Consider the following 19370-nt stretch of genomic DNA (forward strand, 5'->3'; position numbering starts at 1 on the left):
GATAGGTTTGACGTGTATTGGGATGCGGGTTTTTGGTGAAAATGGGCTTTGGAATCGCGTGACATTTTTTGGAAAACCCTTGCCTTGAGACACTTATCTTTTCACCACTTCCGGTTTATGAAAAAATTTTTTTCACTCGGCCACAGATTTGGGTTCAGCAAAATTTGGGTCGAGACAAAATTTGAAATTTTCGAAATGCAAGTTTTGAGTTGTCATTTGGCCACGCCCACTTCCGGTTTAAAAAAATTTTTTCAGCTGAGCCCCCGAGCCTCGAGTCTCGAGACAATCTCTCCATGCATCATCCAAACATTCTAATGACCTTGGGTCATTGACCTTTCAATCACAATTCCCATGTCCTGTCACGTGATATCCTAAAAGTGCATCTGGTGAAAGTGTTTTGTCGCTCGACTTCTTGGAATTACATCCGGTGATATCCTAAAAGTGCATCTGGTGAAAGTGTTTTGTCGCTCGACTTCTTGGAATTACATCCGGTGATATTCTAAAAGTGCATCTGGCGGATGTGATGTGTCGCTCGACTTCCTGGAAATACATCCGGTGATATTCTAAAAGTGCATCTGGCGGATGTGTTTTGTCGCTCGATTTCCTGGAAATACATCCGGTGATATCCTAAAAGTGCATCTGGCGGATGTGATGTGTCGCTCGATTTCTTGAAAGTGCATCCGGTGAGGTGAATCTCATCGCATGACTTTCTGGAAATGCATCGTGTGCTTCTTTTCAGGTCACGTGGCATTTTCTAAAACATTTCAGGACGACTGGAGCGCCCTCTGTGTGTCTATAAAAAGGGCTTGCACGCCGAGGAGCCGTTATATTTTTTGACATAGAGTCGATTCAAAATGGCAAATCTTTTTATTGTAAGAAATCTCGTTCTCAAATCCCCCGATGAGGTGTTTCCATGCTATGCTTTTCCTCGGGAGGTGTTGTTGATGGGAGAGCCAGAGGTCGTGGAATTGGGGGACGAGGCGCATCCAGTGCTTCGATTCCTCGACCCGGAAGGCTATTCCGATGTGAGGCAGGTGAGGGGTGCTTTTAAGCAATTTCTCGATCTAGAGTTGCGTTTCGAGAATAATGTCAGTCACGTGAGCCCAGCTTACCGGAGCTTTGATAGCTTCGGCATGAGATGGTTGTCGAATATTGTGTGTGACTGGTTTAGGAAAGGCTATAACTTGACAGACGATTTGCGGATTCGCTTAGCCAGCGAAATTCGAAATTGTCTGTTCTCGTTACCTTTTGAAAGCTGGTATTACGCCCCACCCGAGCCTTGTCCGATTTGTTTGGAGGAAATGTTGGAAATGCCTCATCCAACTCGTTGCCAGCACGTGTTTCACGCACAGTGTCTGGACAATTGGTTGCGCACGCGTCCACACAGGACATGTCCCCTTTGCCGACACGAAATCTAACTCTGTGTCAAAAGCCATTTTTTTAAAATACACACAACGCCAACATTGGGCGTTTGGGTGCAGACCCCTTGGACACCTTGAAAATGCATTGGACAGGGCTTTCTGGGGGGTCACCCATTTCACATACACAATGGACTGCTTCACGAGAGGGCAGTGAGAACGTTTCCAATCATGGTGTCACGACAAAAGAGCAGTGAGAATCGAGGCTTGAGACTATTTATTGTGTCGTTTTGCGTTTCCAATTTTATTTTGCAAGGGTCACGGTGCTCAGCTATTTTTTCGAGTGACTGTACATTAAAGTAATGACGTCACGTCCTTGAAGTTCCGTGAACAGTGCCACGATCAGAATCTGATGTTATGCTGTCTGAAAAGTTTTTTAAACTTGCCGAATGGAAATGGACAAAAGAAATTGTGAACTTTTACACTTACAGAAAATAAATGATGAATTTAAAAATAAAAAGTTACGATAAGAGTTTTTATCTGAAATGCCCCATTTTGTAAGAGAGAAAAACTTAGAACTCGAAGAGCATTTAAGATGATGGCCTTCCCAATGTGAAACCAAATTCTTAAACATTTAGTTTCACTTCGAAAGATAATCTTTCTTTTCTCCAAAAACTATCCTTATGTTATGCTCTTATTTTTTTCTTTTCTATTGTTTTGAAAAAAGTATTTTGTCTAAATTTCTATTTTTAAAATAGTTCATCTAAGATTTCTATTTTTGTATTCTTTCAATTAGCATTTTTTTTGTTCAAATTGAAATACTGATGAGTCGATTTGATAAAAACAGTGATCTCAAATATTTCATTTATAACAAGATGTAAAAAAAAAAAATTGAATGAAACAATGAGCTCAATAAATCGAAATGAATATTAAATTTTGAAAATTAAATTGAAATAATGAGCTCAACAATTGAAATATTCCTTTCATTCATTTAAATATTGCAAATTTATTTGAAGTAATGCTCAATAAATAAAGACCTGTGTTAGATTCAACAAACTTGATTGAGAAAATGATTTTATTATTCAAATAAATTAATTGATTTATTGGTAAGTTTGATTGATAGTGTGATTTTAATTTTTTGAATGATGATTAGATTCAATAAAAGGGCCATCCATTAATGATCTCACACTTTTTTAAAAATATTTTCCCTCCTTACCTTGGCTACTAAATGACTCCCTCTCCCTTGTCCCGCTATTTTTTGATAGACATAAGCTGCCATTTGAGAAATAGGACTATGATATCATATTTATGGAATCATGTTTTTAAATATGTGTTTCATCGTCATTACTGATCATATAAGTTTTATAATGATTGTGTGAGTTCTTATTGTAATGAAAAATATGAAACAAATATCAAATATATTTAAGCAGTTGATTTTAAATGTCACACTAATTGTTATGATCGCTTCTTTGTCACAAACTGTCACATTTACAAAGAACACTTTTTCTTTTCTCTTAAGTGCGACATTTGTGGACGACCCCGAATTCGGTTGAAATAATAAATTCAATAAATTAAAGAAATATTAGATTTAGTAAATTTGATGTAAATAATGCTCAATGATGCTAAATAATGATAAGAATTAAAAAAATTGATTGAAAAAATTTGATCATTATTTAAATTAATTCCATTAATTTAAATAATGATTAAATTTAACAAATTTGTTTGAAATAATGTTCAATAAATCAAAATAATAATTAAATTTATCTCATATGTTTAAAATAATGATTTTCTTTATTTTAATTATGTTTATAATAAATTTTGCAAATTTGATTGACATAAACTCGAAAAATCAGAATAAGGATTACATTTAGGAGATTTTGATTGACCTTATAATGTGATAAATAGAAATAATAATTAGAATTATGGCGTAAAAGATATCATACCATTAAAATAAGTTAATCGAAATAATCAAACTAAATAAATTTAGATGAATTTATAAATTTATCCATGGAAACAGTTTTCGACAATATGTTTCGGAGAAATGCATTTCAATGTATATAAAAAATAAATAAATTATTATGAGTTCAATTCTTAAAACCAATGTTTTGTAATTGATAAGAAATGATGAGCATTGATAATGATTAAACAATCCTAAAGTATGTAGAAAAATAATCTAACTAAAACATCTTCTTTGTGTTGATCATATATATTAGGGGGACCGGAAAGTAATGTCGTTTCGGTGTATTTGATATTTGTGATCAAGATATTATTTTTAATCAATAATGTATTCATCCTCGTTAGCAACAACCTTTCAATGCCGGATCGAAAAGGAATCGAAAACAATGAATTGGTTTTTAAGACTAACAAATATTTATCACACCGAAACAACATTACTTTCCGGTCTCCGTAACTTAAATGAAATAGGTTTTGTGTTTAGTATTTTGTTGAATACTTGTATTAAGGATATCTGTAGTTTGGGATTATCTGTAACTCGATAATTGCGGTATAAATGAATAAACAAGAAAAAAGATTACGTCCATGTGACAGTGATATCATACAAGTGCGGGAAGTGACTTTTATTTATTTTCTACCACTGGGAGAGCATTCGACACGGAAGCAGGTTTTGGAATTTGCTGACAAGGAAAATTAATTAGCAGATGCTCGCAATGATTCATCATATTTAAAGCACCATTTGATAAAATGGAGACTTGTCTCTTTTCGAAAATGCCCGCTAATACAAATCATGAATTTAAAATAATCCTCCTTGGCGAATCGGGTAAGTTTTTTCTGCAAAAAATTTTTGTAATTAATTTTATACTGTTCTAAAAAAATTCATTGTTCAATGTAGTTTTAAAAGAGTTTACTGATCGTTGCATTTAAAAGTGTGTTAAATAAGCTGTAAATTGCGTTCATAAGAGTTGTATGCGCTATTCAACTTAAATTGGATTCAAAAGAGATGAATGCGCTATGCAATTTATATTGCCTTCAAAAAATTAAATGTGCTTCACACTTTAAATTGCATTCAAAAGTATTAACTGCCGAGTTCTCAACAAGTAAGTTATTTCCAGATGTAATTTAAAATGAGTTTAGTAGAATTTCAATCTGGTTTCAGTTTAAATTGAGTTCGGAAGAATTTATATCTTGGTTTTAATTTAAAATGAGTTTGAAAGAATTTAATTCTTGTTTCAATTTGTATTGAATTTTGATGAATTTAATTTAATGAATTAAAATTGAGTTCGGAAGAATTAAAAAACTTAATACTTAATGTAATTCCTATTTAATTCGTGGGTCGATGTCATTAAATTTAAGTTGTATGATGCAATTTAAATTGAGTTTTAAAAAGTTTGATGCTTGGGGCAAATCAAGCATTAAATTCTTTTGATTGATTTAAATCAATCAAAAGAATTTAATGCTTGATTTAATTTAAAATATTTTTAAAATACTACAACAAAATTTTTTTATCCTTATGTTTGATGTAACAAAATGTAAATTTTAAGAGAAAGTTAAAGATAGGCGGTGAAAGGGAGACGGTTAATCATTAGCATACATATTTCAGAATTTCTAAATTCATAATTAAACATTATGACTTTTACAAAAGAAAAAAAAAAAGGTTTTATTTTTTTTTGCCTTTAAATTCCTCTATTCAATTCGTATTAAAAATATAATTTTTCTAACAATTTAAAAAAAAAATTATATCTTTACGTTTTTAGTTTTTATGACAAAAGTTCGAAATAATATTAATATAAAATAAATAAATATAACAAATCATTATTAAATATTTATGCTGTTTTGTCACGTAATTTAGGAATTCTACTTTGATTGAAATTTCGCTTATCTCATTATTGTCCAGTTTTCAAGTTATCATGAACATTTACTTTAAGATAACATTTTTTATCTTATCTTACTACTGGATCACTTGAAAAAAGCAGTAAAAATACAATAATTCAGCATATTTGACTTAAAATTTTGATTAAAAGCTTTAATTATTGAAATTATAAATTACAAGATGCTTTATTCTAATACTAGGGAGTTAAGCCCCCATCTCGCTGACGCTCACCAACCCCGATGATTGCTTGGCATGAAATTATTCAGCTAAAAATATATGCAACAAAAAGAGCCGACATTTCCCACGTCCAAATATTTCCCTTATGAAGATCTATAAGTGAACATTAAATCATTTTTCTACGTAATCATTTTTTGAAATAGCATTTAAAATTAAAAGTTTATTGTTGTAACAAATTTAGTGAGTTCACGACAGTACCGAACGGATGGATGTATATTTTAAATACAATTTTTGCATTCCTCACGAAGCTGAAAGTTAAGTTCCATATCGAATCTCTTTAACCGTCATTCATAATAGTATATTAATGTCATTTGTCCCAAAAATAATAATTGTAAAACGGTTAATAAAATCAGATACCGATTTAAGAAAACTTTATCTTATAATCCAACGTAGAATTACGTTATAGTAATAATAAATCAAACCCAAATAATAATAAATAAACCCCAAATAATAATAAATAAACCCCAAATAATCATAAGTAAAACCCAAATATAATAACTCTTAATTTAGAAAACAAACAAAATCAAAAACGTAAAATACTAACTGTACAGGTAAATAACTTTAAATTTCGATTTTGTTTATTTCAACCAATGAAAGAAAATCGAAAACTTAAAATTAATAGCAGATAATAGTACAGCAAGTAAAATCTATATGACTTGAAAAAATAACTATAATTCCATAAATAACTTTATAAATAACTTTAATTAGTTTCCTGCTAATGATAGCTTAACACTGTAACTGCTTCGTTTATTGTTTATCACATTATATGATTTGTTTGTTCTTAAAGAGTACTAAATACAGTGATTTCATTAGATGTTTACATTATACATGTTACTGCAAATGACCGAAATCGGTGGTTGTTGACCTCCGCTGGTGAATGTTGACAATCACATAGTCGCTTTGGTAATGCGAAATATTTACTAGATCTAGGTAAGTGATGCCACTGCTCGGTATGCCCTACATCAGTGGTTCCCAACCTTTTGTGAACCATCGCCCCCTCTTGGGGTTGGCTGACACCTATCGCCTCTTTCTCCTTTTGCTCAAAAAAACATTCATTGTTGCTTGTGAGCAACCAAACACTGAAAATATGCTATGTTATTTGATTTTAATTTTAATTGTAATGCAAATAAGGAGGCACATTTATCCTGTCATTTTTATTAATTAAAAAAAATTGTGCATCTTTTTTTTCCAAAAAGAAATGATATTTAAAACGGAATAATAAAAACAAAAGTACATTTTTTTAAATTCATATTTTAATGTAATCAAGAAAAAGTTAAAACGTTAACAACTAAAATTTGAGGGAAAAAAATTAAGAGGGAGAAAGTACATTTTTACCACTTTAATGACTGCCCTGTGCTTGGTGTATTTCAAGTTAAAGCTTGAATGTCAGGTTTTATGCTCGTCAGATTTAAAGGCAATTGAATCAAATGTCCAACCTTTCTCTTTGCTTTGTGAGCAGCTGGGAGACAGAACTAAATCCTCTCTCCACTAAATATGTTGACGGGAACGAGATGAGAAGCGGCTCAGTTTGTTTCCACAATTGTGGATAAGTATCCATAAGCTTTACCCAAGATAACTCGTAACCGTATTTTTTAAAGACGACTTTAGCCTCACAGTCATACTTCAAATCTAAAATCTTAGTCTACAAAGAGGAAGTGAGCTTATCCACAACTTTAAAAGAGAAAGGATCGAAAATCCAATCCGGAATTTCTAATTTCATCAAATCTTTAAATCCTGTAACTGATCAAGGTGATCAGTAAAATATAAGATTTTATTTTCGACAATCTCGATATCTGCCATTGAACTCTTTTTAAGAGTTGGAAATTGCATTAGCTCTTTGCGACCAATGTTTGACTTGTAGATATCAAACTTGGCGATGAATGAAGATGTGATTCCCTTAACTTTGATAATGTTTATTTCATTTGCTTGAAGTTTTACGTTGATTTACTTCATTTTTTCAAAACTATCTGTGAAGTACGCAGTTTCTAACTTGCGTTGCTTCGAACTCTCACTTAAAACAGGATCAGTGGTGTCGAGAAACTCAGTAACCGAATCCATCAATTCGAAGAAACGGCTCAGTTTCCTTTTGAAAGCCATCTCACGGCTGTATGTAGGAGCAGGAATTCGAAATCTTCATCATTTTCATGGCAAAGTTGTCGGAACAAACGGTTATTTGGAGAAGTAGCTTTTATTTTATTGATGCCAGGAATAACCAACTTTTCTCAGCCAAAAGTTGACGATGACTGACATAATGAATGGGGAGATAACTTCTGGTACTTCTTTCTTAAGGTGACCCAGAAACCCAATATGACAACCAGACATGGTTGGAGCTCCACCTGTTGCACAGACACTTACATTTGTGAGGGGAATTTCTTTTACCTCAAAATAGTCTTTGACCAATTTAAAAATCGACGATCCTTTTGTATCGGTGTTCAAAGTTCTTGTAAACAACATTTCCTAGTTAATCTCCTTACTCGCATTTATGAATCTCACATAAGCTAAAACAGCTTTGTTATCTATCACAGTTGATTCATCAATCTGCAACGCAAATTTACCTTCTTTCAGAAATTTAATGAATTTTGATTCAACGTCTACGGCCATCTCATCAGTACGCCTGGAAACAGTATTATTGCTCAGAGGAACAGAGCGACTTATCAGATTTACGCCTGCGATACCAAAACCTATGACGAAAACGATCCTGCACTTGAATTTTTTTTTAATTTTTAACTATCATAATTCTTTGTCGACACCAGAACCATTGGTTTCATATATATTTTTTAATTTCAATCTCAAATAGCTTTAATTATTAATATTATTAGCAATTTTTATCCTTTGAGTACTCGTCGCCCCCTGATCGCCTCCCTAAGGATTATCGCCCCCTTGAGAAGCTCTATCGCCCCCTTTGGGGCGATCGCCCCCAGGTTGGGAACCACTGCCCTACATCAATGTTTTTTTTTAAGGTTCAGTGCCACTGACCGGTATACATTCGCCCATTATACCCTACACTGGTGTTTTTTTTTTAAAGTTAAGTGCCACTACCCGGTATGCATTTAGTTAACCGGTACTCCGAACACTGATGTGTCTCCTGATCTATCCTCAGTAGATATTAAAATATCGAATAAATATAATAATATCAACGAATAAGTGAATATCAAATCGGATATAATAAATATTTCGGACTGTCATCATTGCCCTATGTGATTGGTGACATTGAAAGTCGACATTCTCTTGATTTCGGTCATTCATGATATTATACATACAAAGAAAGGCTATATATACACAAAGGTACAATATTTTTTTATTTTTCCTTAGGTGTAGGGAAAACATCCTTGGCTCATGCGTATACAACTGGAAAATTTAATCGTAAGTGTTATTATAGTTCAAAATATTTTTTCAAAGAGTATTTATTTTTATCTTTAAAGTGAAATTTAATCCAAAATACGAGGGTTGTTTTGTTGTATACACTAGTAGAGGTGACGCGTGCGTCGTCGCAACGAGTGCCTGCTTCTTGTTCTGGCATTCCTTGGGAACAACTTTGCTTAGAGTCAGCTGTGTAAGTAACCTGTGCGGCCAGTTCTTTAAAATGCGTTAAGTATAACAAGCGTGTATGAGATACTGTCAGTGATGCGTTTTTAGTCGGCAAAAAAATCTTTCTTCTGCATACATTCACCGACAAATTTGACCTACTGGTATGCTGACTGGAAATTTTGTAACTCCATGACAATGACTCTCTTCACAGCTCAGTCCTGAGCTTTGTTGGACTCTTTTGGGTGAGAAGTTTTAAACCCCCTCTCAATACAGTCCAGACCTTGCGTTAAGTGATTTTAATTTTTTTCCAATGTTTCAAACATCATTTTGGCTGGCTGCAAACAGTATTACATGACGAAGACGTGAAAACGGTCGTGACCTCTTTGTTTTCAGAACATTTCAAAGGGAAGTTACAAGCGGCAAGTTGCTATAAAGAGGATATTTTTAATTTAATTATAAGGAATGATAAGTGTTTAAGCAAATTTGGCAACTATTTTGAAAACAAGAGAAATGTATGTAGAATCAAAAAATATTTTTGCTTCATGAAAATTTTTCTTCGTTTGGCTTTTATTTTCAAACGGTCCTTGCTTAAAAAACAGCTCTCGTATTTTATTCTTGATTTAATAAATGAAATTTTAAAATTATTTTTACCACCATTGTACCTAATTAATTAATGCATACATTCGCAAACATTTCATGTCATTTTTTGACTCGGATGAATTTTAAATAATTTCTGCTCTCTATCAGGATGCATCCGACTGATGACTAAAAGCACTCTAAAAGTATATAAAACTAACAAAGACATTGAACTTTACTGTCAATGATCATCTATAATAGAAGATATATGCATCTGAACAATTTCGCCCAAAAGACTTAAAAAATAGTTCTTACATTATTAATTTATCCCATTCCTTCACTATTATTATTAACCAGAACTCACTTTTAATTTTCAACAAATGAATAAATAAATAAATAATATGAAATATTATTTATTTATTTTTTTTGCGAATATCAAATTGAGTTAAATTTCAGCCATTTTATATTATTTCTTGTATTAAAGGGGAACGAAAAAAACTTACTTTTTTATTTCAAAGGGAGCCTATATCCTGCACATTTTAATCATTTTTAGCTAATGCATACTCCATATTCAAGTTCTGAACTAAACTAGATGCTGTTCCAGGCTTGCGAATTCAATTGTCAGGCTTAAAATCTGGTTTTAAAATCATTAACAATGAAAAAGTTATATTCTTCTCATTAAATATTTTCAAAATAATTAAAAGATTTTTTATTGATTAATACATTCACAACTGGATACTTGCAAGAGATGCCACCTTGGAGTATGGATCCTGATTGTCTGTTGAAAAGTGGCATTTCTTTCAATTAAGCCTAGCCCTGTCAAATATGCTCTACTGTAATCGATTATCGTGTAGCGCGATAATCTCGCAATTAATGAATTCTTGAAAATTGATGAAATATGTAATTAAAACTTGGCAAAAGGAAAGAAATGAGCGACTCATTTCCCCCTTGTTTATGAAAATAGGCCAACAATAAAAAGCCTAACAACTGTAACATTAACACGCCATTTTGTTCATAAACAATCAGCTGGTAATGAGGTTATAGGTCAGGTGGTTGTGTATCAGCTGTCTTCTCCTTCTCGAATTGAAAGTAATTCATTGAAATCATATACATTATTTATAAAGGCGGAGTTCCACGAAAAGACTGTTAATGATTTAGGGTCGAAAAAATTGGATATCGCCGCTTTTTGGTGGTTTTTTTTTTGGTGTTTCTTTTGGCATTTCACAAAATTTCTAATTGTGTTGCAGCTAGACATCAATCGACAGTAGTGGCTGATCGCACTTCTAAAGAATTCACCTTTAAAGGGGTAAGAGTGAAACTTAGTATTTGGGAAACATCAAATCAGAACTGGTTCAAAAATGTCGTCCCTAAGTAAGTATTCATTCAAGTTGTCAAAAAATACAAAATAAAAAGATGACCTCAAATAAAACTCAAAAGACTTCGAATCAAATAATTAAGAAAACTCTACTATTACGTTTAATAAAAGGAAGATTTATTTACTCAACAACAAAATTATAGCATCGCCGTTCCAAAAAAAAAAAAAAAAAAAAAAAAAACAAATCTCTTAGTCAAAAAACTATTATTTACATTCTAAACTTACCATGGCAACCACCAAAACTCTTCTCGTTGCCATCTTTAAATAGGAACAAAAATAGGCTGCGCATAAGCACATAATATTTCACACAAGTACTTTGTAAAAAGAATTTATGAAAAAAGAAATTTTTTTCATGAATCAATTACTTAGAATGAAGTTTGTGTTTCTTTTACTTTTAAAGTTAAAAAAAACGGTACATTTTGATGAATTATTAGAGTTAATCTTTATTTAAGTAACAGGTTTTTCTTTTCCTTTTTTTTTTTTTTTTTTAAAGTACACTTGTTTATTTTTTATCCACTAAAATACATTTTTTTTAGAATTTGTTTTATTCAGAAACTAATCTGATAGTTCTCTAAAAAATAAATAATTTTAAAATGATTTTTTACACAAGCGCGATCATTACTCGGTTAACTAGTAGAGTCATCAGATCTTATTTAGAACTAGCCGCCTAAGGCGGCCAGCTGTCCGCCACGCTAAAGGTTTTCACAAATAAAGTTTTTTAAAACATAGTAGGAAAGCGATTATCAGTATTGAGTATAGTTAAGTGCAGCGAGCTCTCTGTTTATCGCCTTATAGCTCTGCGATTATCATATCAAAGCGAAGCGTTCTATTTAACTACGTATCGAATATGCTGCCACATTTTTAATACAAAAGTTAAACTTTTCTCCACTTTGATAAATGTAAACTAATGCGAACCTTACAATTAAATTATTAATTCCTTCGTATATTATTGGTTTAAGTTGTCGAAAATTAATATTTCAATTGTAAGGTTCGCATTAGCATACATTTATAAGAGTGGAGAAAAGTATATGCATTTTTTAATAGTTTTTTGAATATGGCTCTTTGAAGACGAAAAAGCATAGATTTTCTTACAAAATGACTGATAACTAAAAAACTAATCCAAATTTTTGAAAAAGAAAAAAAAATACTTCTTCATTATGTCAAAACACAATTATGTGCCGAGTTTTGTGCCTGGGCGAGGCTTCTGGGGCGATATATTGTGATTACAGACAGACAAACAGACACACAGCCGTGTTTATTATTATGTTTAGATGACATAAGTCTTGATTGTTTCCTGATAGCTACGAGAGAAATTTTTTGTCATTTAATAGTTAAAAGAAATTTACCATTGATCCCCATTGACTAAAATAAAATCAAAAGAAATTTGTCTTCTAGCCGACTTGTTGAATGAAGTGTTCTTAAATGAACTGTTTTATGGAAATGCTTGTTTCAATCATTTCCTGAACATAATTTAGATCATCAAGTAAAATTCATTTTCAATTTCGACCACTTGCCAGACTAGCTAGAATTTTAAAATTTTATCAGGAGCTCTCTGTGTCTGATGCCAATGCAAGTCACAATTGTTTTCTAAATGATACAAACAAAATGTATTGTCATTGTTTTCAAAGAAATTCGGACCATTTTTTTTTAAGAAAAAAAAAAAGCAAACTATGGACTACGATTAAACATGCAAACTAATAAAATAATTATATATTTTTTTTAAATATGGTTTTACGTACATTAAAAAGAAGAATAACTACTCCGTCATATTTTAACGTAGAGCGTTTTACTTTCAATTCTCATCATCAATCTCCCCCTCCCCCCCCCCCCTTGTCTTTTGAAAGAAATGCGACGTACGCGTTTCCTTTTTAATCCGATATAAATAAGATTATTTCCTCGCTGTACATAATTTTATTTTATTTTATTATCTATCATTAACTGCTGGTACAGGAATCCTAAATCTGACTCAGCATCTTTACTATGCCTTCATATGTGAAGCTACTTTATTATACCTCTACACCTTATATGTATCTTTATAGCTATCACCATTCTAAAGTTATTTGTGTGTTACATCAATACTACCATTTATTTGATACTAAAAGCTTTTCTGTTTTAGCTACTACGATGGTATTTTCCTGGTCTATGACACTACAGACATGATGACTTTCAATGCTCTTTCTGATTGGCTGACACGATTAAAAGAAAAAAGTGACGGAGCTGTCATCCTCGTAGGTCTTTATCACTTTTGACGATTTTTTCAACAAACATCATAAATAATTAATGAAAAAAGAAGTATGATTGCCCACTGGAAGGGCAACGACATTCCAGAATATTAAAAAAGAAAAGGAAATTAAATCATTGAAAACATTTTTATTCCCATATATAGATAATTTAAAAGGCAAGTAGAAAATGCAAACATTTATACAGAACATCCCTTAATATTTTTAAAATATAGAATTAAAAAGCTAAGTGAGGGAAAAAAAATCCAGTCTGCGATAAATCTTGTTTTAAGGTTGTAAAAATCAACAGCATAAAATTCATTTTCCGATTAAAAATTGCTAGGAAACATCACTTCATTTACAAATAAATTTGCTTTAGAGGGTTTTAATCTCTATTTCTCTCTTATTAACTACCATAATGTAATTGCCATAATTTATCTTTTTCGTTCACTTAATTAATTTGCAACCCTAAATGAACATAATTGTTTTGTATATCATAATTTGCCAGGATTTTAAAATGATACATTAATGTGCCACTCTTAATAAGCACAGTTTTTTTTAATGTCAAATTTTGAAATTTTAAATAGTTACATTAAGAGTGGTCATTGCAAAACACCCTTCATACAAAGTTTTAATTTACGTGCGTAAGAAAGTACTGGGACCAGAAAATAATAATATTTGTTTGGGTTCATTTTGCCCAAAGAGGCTTTCCAGGATGCTAAAGTCATGACCATGTTTCATAAATTATTTTGTCGAATATTAAGCCTGAAAACTATTTGTTTTAAGGTTCATAAATTTTTATCTTACAGCATTCACAAATTTTTTATTTTTTTTTCCATACGGAGTAAAAGAAAGTTGATTTATTGACAATAAATCATTTTATATTTTATACAGCCGATCTAATGTTTTGGGTTCATGACTACTAATGTTCAACTCCGTAGCCTTGTTATTTTGAACTCAATCCAGTAGACAAGGGAACTCTTGGATAGCGTAATGGGAGAAATTTGCCTTCCTGGAGGACTTATAGATGGAGCTAGTCCGCATTTGTGTTGCATGGCGAGGAAAACCGCGAAAACCTCCCTTAATCTGACGGCAAGGGGACTCTTTCCCATGATCCGCCTACCACTGTGAATATTTTACATCAACATCGTGGTCGGTGAACGCCTGGTGCGGAATTCGTATCTACCAGCGATAGCTGGGAATCGAGCCCGGTTCTCCTCATGGGAAGGCTCTTTCCCCTAAGCCACCACGGCTCGACAATAAATAATTGTCGTGATAAGTTCCCAGTTAAACCCTTTTTTGTTAAATTGAACAGTTAGCAAGCATCACTGACAAGATTGAACAACCTCTGGGCAAAACTGAAAGGAGATTCTAAACAAAAAGTGAGAGCCATTAGATTAGAATTATTTAGTTACAAATTGACTTTGATTATATTACAAATAGACTTATAAACTGAAATAAGTTTTTATTGTTATAATAAATTGAATATAATTCAAGTTAATTAGTTTTTATAAAGTTTTTGAACCGAAATAAAAATTTTCAACTCCAAGTGTAATTTTCTAGATTTAATTTTTTCCCAAAGATTCCAAAAATCTATATAAGTTATAACTAAAATTGCAGTCCATATGTGAACACAATTATTTATACTGAAACCCAAAATGCATGAAATTCCCAAGCATTCGTATTTTAAATTAAACAAAACCATCTTGTTTTGAAAGACCAAACTTATGGACGAGTACAATAGTCGATGGAATTACCTTAATTTTTGTTCAGTTATTAAAATTTTTTTTTAATTATACAATCAACTTCGGAAAAAATTGCATTTTGGCAAAATATTGGGAGGTGGGGGAGCTCGTGCCCCCCCATACCTTCCCGAAGCTACGCATATTGGCGAAACCATTATGAGAACAGAGGTGTAATTCATACATAAATATCTTTTTTAGTGAATATTCATGAATAAATGATACATTAAATTAATTTGCACTTCTTTTTAATAAATTTTCACCTCAGCTAGACAAAATTTGTTTTTGGAATTTATAAATCAAAAGATAACTTATTCATAATTTATTTATTAATACAATAATTCAATCAAATCAATTATTAACGAAATCAATTACAAGCTCAAAAACATTCAAATATGAGATAAAATAATTTTGTGATACGTTATAATTTAAATAATTGTCATAATAAAAGAGGTCTCAAAATGTACGCAAGATTTGAATTAAATAGAAAATTAATTAATTTAGTATTGGCTGTAAAAAAATTTTTTTGATAATTTACAGTCTAGTGTTAGCAGGGCCCGCACTAAGGTTTTAAATTATTAGCCAATAAATTATTAGCCAAATAACAAAAGTATTCGTCAATTTTCGAAAGTGTTCTCCAGCATGCAAATCTTAAAAATGTTTCGTGATTAATTTTTTTCCCATAGGAAACTATTTTAAAATAGTTTGTTGCAAGCTTATGTTATTTAGACCCAATGCTAATTGGTTATGCGAAGCACCTACCGAAAATTACTTTTAATCGAATAAAAAATACGGATTGGTATAAAAAAAATTCGTTTTGACGTAATTTTGGATATCGAGTTAAATTATATTTTTCTTTCTAGTAGAAAAAATTATTTTCAATACTCTCGCTAAAACACAATTTTATCCGCCAAATTTAGGATTTTATGGCTTTTGGCGAGATGAAGAATGCTTAGCGCGGGCCCTGTGTTAGTAAAAAATGCAGTTTTCATTATTGAACAATGCCTCAAAAATAATGAAATTTTAGCTGCAAAATTCGTACAAAATAGGGTCGGAATATTGATTTAATTGTGAAGAAAGTTATTGAGAAATTTTTGGACACTGGATACAATTGACGATGCTTAAGCCAAAGAATATAAAGGATATACTCCCCTCTACATTCTTTGGCTAAACACTCTGGCCGTCCTATACACGTGAGTTTCAACATGAGTATTGGACAATATAGTAATGGTTTCAATATGATTATGGTTACAACGTGACGATTCGATATGCCATACAGTGTCCCTAGATTGTGTGATTGAACACTGTTCAATTTCTTTCTAAGGGAAGGTCGATCTCTATCTCAACAGATCCACCGCAAAACTCGTGCATTGAAGAAATAGAGAGTCAACGCTGAATCTATTAAGTTCTGTCGCATTTATGTTAAATGGCATTGGAAAATTACGATAAAAGAATAAGTTAACGCCAGAAAAGCTACGGAACTCATATGCACGATGTGCTATGCATAACCTTATCCTATGTCTCAGTATGAAAAAAATCTATAATTGGAAAAAATGTGTTTATTCAAATCTAGCACAAATTTTGGGACACTCTTTATATTAATAATTTGAGTGAAAATTTTGTCCCATTATTATAAATATTTGTTTGAGTTTTTCTAAGATGGAAAACTTTTTTTCTTCTTTTGTCTATTGAACGTAGCAATTAACTAACAGCAGTGAGAGTCGAACAAATTTTTTTGACTCCTTTGAAGTTTTCTTCGACACCATAGTTCTTCTCTTCACTCAAATGAACTTTTAAAAAAAAAACTCGTTTTTAATCGTTTCACAGCATTTAGTGAACATTAAGATACAAAATTCCAAATTTTAAATGTTTTCATAAAATCCTTTCAATATTATAAAATTTATAAAACAAATATTTTTTTTTCAATTTCCATTTCTTTTTTTTTTGTTTCGTTTTAAGTTAATTTTTATAACAGTGTATTATTTGAACAGTTGGAAATAAGATAGACCACCCAGATTGCACTGTCGTACCACGTGATGTAGCGAAGAGATTCGCTGGAGACGAGGATTTAGAATTCATTGAATCTAGTGCGAAAAATGGTGACAATGTAGTTCATGTGAGTATTAATTATTAAATAATAACAGTAATGATTAACGACAAAAATAATGAAAATAATATTAAAAAAATTAATAATTTTCAAAATAAATTTTATTTAAAATGCAATTTTCCAACGTAGTTTAGTTGTTTTGTGAATTATTGCAGGAACAACCAATGTCAATATTGTGTGACAGGTCAGGGAGAAATAGTCACCATTTTTATCAACAAAGGCAAATATGAGGCAAGGGCAGACATATCACGAAAAATTTGACGTCCAATTTTAACAAATAAAATTTTCAAGAATGCAGCAAAAAAGAAAAAAAAATGGGAAGCTTACTTTACTTTTATTTTTATGGATGTAAAATTTTAAAACAATGGTGTAGTACTAAATATGAGTATATATTAATTAAATTTATTCAATGGTTATTGGTTTTAAAGTTAATCTTTAAATGAGTATAGTTATAAAACAAGGCTATCAAATAAACTAGCAATTAAATATTTTCGACTCTTACTAAATTAAACTATTCACATTAAATATTTAATTTATATAATTATTAAAGTCACATTTACACAACAAATAGGGTAAAATCATAATTTTGAGCTCCCACAGAATTAATCTTGAAAGGGAATTGGGTACTTGCACTTCAAGACGAAGAAGACCCCCATACCCCACACATGTGACCTATGACGTCAGCGCCGACTAATCTTTATCAGCAAAACGTCACTTACAAGTATGCCATTGCTATTTATCTCCAAGGAAATAACAAGCTGTAAAAGTGGACACCGTCACGTCCAGCTTTTTTCTGTACAAAGATTTAAAAAAAAAGGCACCACTGTGGTCCAATGTAACAGCATTTAAACTGTGTTATAACCTTTTTTAATTTTCTTTTCTTTACTTTCAATCGCAATTCAAGGAAAGAGTATTTTCCCCATATTTTGAAGTGTATTTCATTTATTATTTTTCTTACTATTATAGTTTTTTTTTTCCTTTTAGATTTTCGAGCACCTTACTTTAAAAATTCTTCTCACAAAGAAATTGGTTGTCAATGAGGAAGTAAACTGTGAATTATTTACGAGTGCAGACCAACATAATGCTGAAGATGAACTTAGAACTGAAAAACTTCAGCCGTTGAACCTGAAAATTCCAAAACAATTAGAGACGAATCAGAAGAACAAACTCCAAACAAAATGTTTAGTTGCATGTGAAGTCAACTGTGAGCTTTCAACTCCTTCCAGAAATAGATTGGCAAATCAAACTAATAAACCTGAACTGGTTCAAGAACAACATCAAGAACCTATGTCAGATTTTCGAAGAAATAATCTGGAGTCAACCCATCATAACTCCTTCAACACGGCTCAACCAAAAACCAATCCCTCAAACCAAACCAACTTCCAAGCACTAACTGCCAACAGTGATACATTGACTAATCAAAATTTTAAACATGAACTTTTAGATGAACAGTCAAATCTGGAATCTCAGAAACGTCCGCAAAGATCTGACATGCAAAACTCAGCTAATAACGCAAGTAACGAAACACGCAATACATTACAAAATGCTCAGCGGAGAGCATTCAGCAGCGGGAATGTCCATGCAAACATACCTCAGACAACTCCAGCTAATAGAGATGATAACGATACTGAACAATCATTAGGTTTTCTTTGTTATGACAGTAGTTTGCTATTGACTTTCTTTCTCTTAAATAAAAATAGATGATAAACAATGTTTTACTTGTCTGTATGTATGCTACCTTGAATGACCGAGAGAATGTCGACTTCTATCAGTGAATGTTAACGATCACATAGTCGCTTTGGTGAATGTGCGAAATATTTGTTATATCTGATTAGATATTCATTTATTCGTTGATATCATTATAATTATTCGATATTTTAATATCTGGTGAGGATAGATTAGAAGAAACTTCAATGTTCGGAGTGCCGGTTAAATGCATACTCGGAAGTGGTATTTGACCTTACAAAAACATTGGTCCCGCAGTGGACTGATCATTAAGACACGGTTCCCAGCAGATCACCGAAGTCAAGCATCACTGGCTACGGTCAGTGTGCGGGTGGGTGACCACTTGGATCAGTCTGCGTAGGGACCGAGGGTGTGCGGTATTGGTCCTCGTTAAACTGTGCTACCGTAAAGTGCTCGACTTCGTGCGCAGGTCGTCGGGCTACCGAAGCGGGGGTGCCATCCCCTCCGCAGAGGATCAAAATTGTGATGGCATGTCTTCGGATCATCCTCCGGGATGTTTCCCAGACCGTCGCCAATAGCCCATTGTTCAGCTCTAGTGCGACGTAAATTAACAACAACAACAACAACAATACAAAAACATTGACGTAGGGCATACCGGGCTGTTACACTTAAGCATATATGGCAACGTTACTTTTAAAAAGTGACGAGTAAAAGTA

At 32.1% G+C, this 19370-nt stretch overlaps 2 protein-coding genes across 3 annotated transcripts in view; one reads left to right on the top strand and one right to left on the bottom strand.

Moving 5' to 3' along the window:
* The window catches only part of LOC107453904 (ras-related protein Rab-30), a 33217-nt gene extending 31442 nt beyond the window's left edge, over positions 1-1775 (bottom strand). Inside the window, exon 1 of the mRNA XM_087160523.1 lies at positions 1712-1775. The gene's annotated coding sequence lies outside the window, so the exon portion shown is untranslated. The remainder of the gene's footprint in view (positions 1-1711) is intronic.
* Positions 1776-3491: 1716 nt separating this feature from the next.
* On the top strand, positions 3492-18679 carry LOC107453905 (uncharacterized). 2 transcript variants are annotated; one of them, XM_016070920.4, is made up of 6 exons: positions 3492-4134; positions 8734-8784; positions 10773-10896; positions 13017-13132; positions 16853-16977; positions 17953-18679. In XM_016070920.4, exons 1-6 carry the CDS (start codon positions 4059-4061, stop codon positions 18670-18672), a joined length of 1212 nt encoding a protein of 403 aa, XP_015926406.1. In that variant the 5' UTR covers positions 3492-4058; the 3' UTR covers positions 18673-18679. The 2 variants fall into 2 exon arrangements, with proteins under 2 accessions (XP_015926406.1, XP_021002852.1); XM_021147193.4 differs by lacking the exon at positions 16853-16977 and having other exon boundaries at positions 3921-4134; positions 13017-13128.
* The last annotated feature ends 691 nt before the right edge of the window (positions 18680-19370 follow it).

Source organism: Parasteatoda tepidariorum, chromosome 4 (genome assembly GCF_982258835.1).
Source record: "Parasteatoda tepidariorum strain Cologne lab strain chromosome 4, Ptep-v5.0, whole genome shotgun sequence".
In the NCBI taxonomy this organism is placed as follows: domain Eukaryota; kingdom Metazoa; phylum Arthropoda; class Arachnida; order Araneae; family Theridiidae; genus Parasteatoda; species Parasteatoda tepidariorum.

Coding starts and splice junctions, on each gene's coding strand:
- LOC107453905 (XM_016070920.4), top strand. CDS start 4,059: ATGGAGACTTGTCTCTTTTCGAAAATGCCCGCTAATACAAATCATGAA. Junction 8,785..10,772: donor TACAACTGGAAAATTTAATC/GTAAGTGTTATT, acceptor ATTGTGTTGCAG/CTAGACATCAATCGACAGTA. Junction 10,897..13,016: donor TTCAAAAATGTCGTCCCTAA/GTAAGTATTCAT, acceptor TTTCTGTTTTAG/CTACTACGATGGTATTTTCC.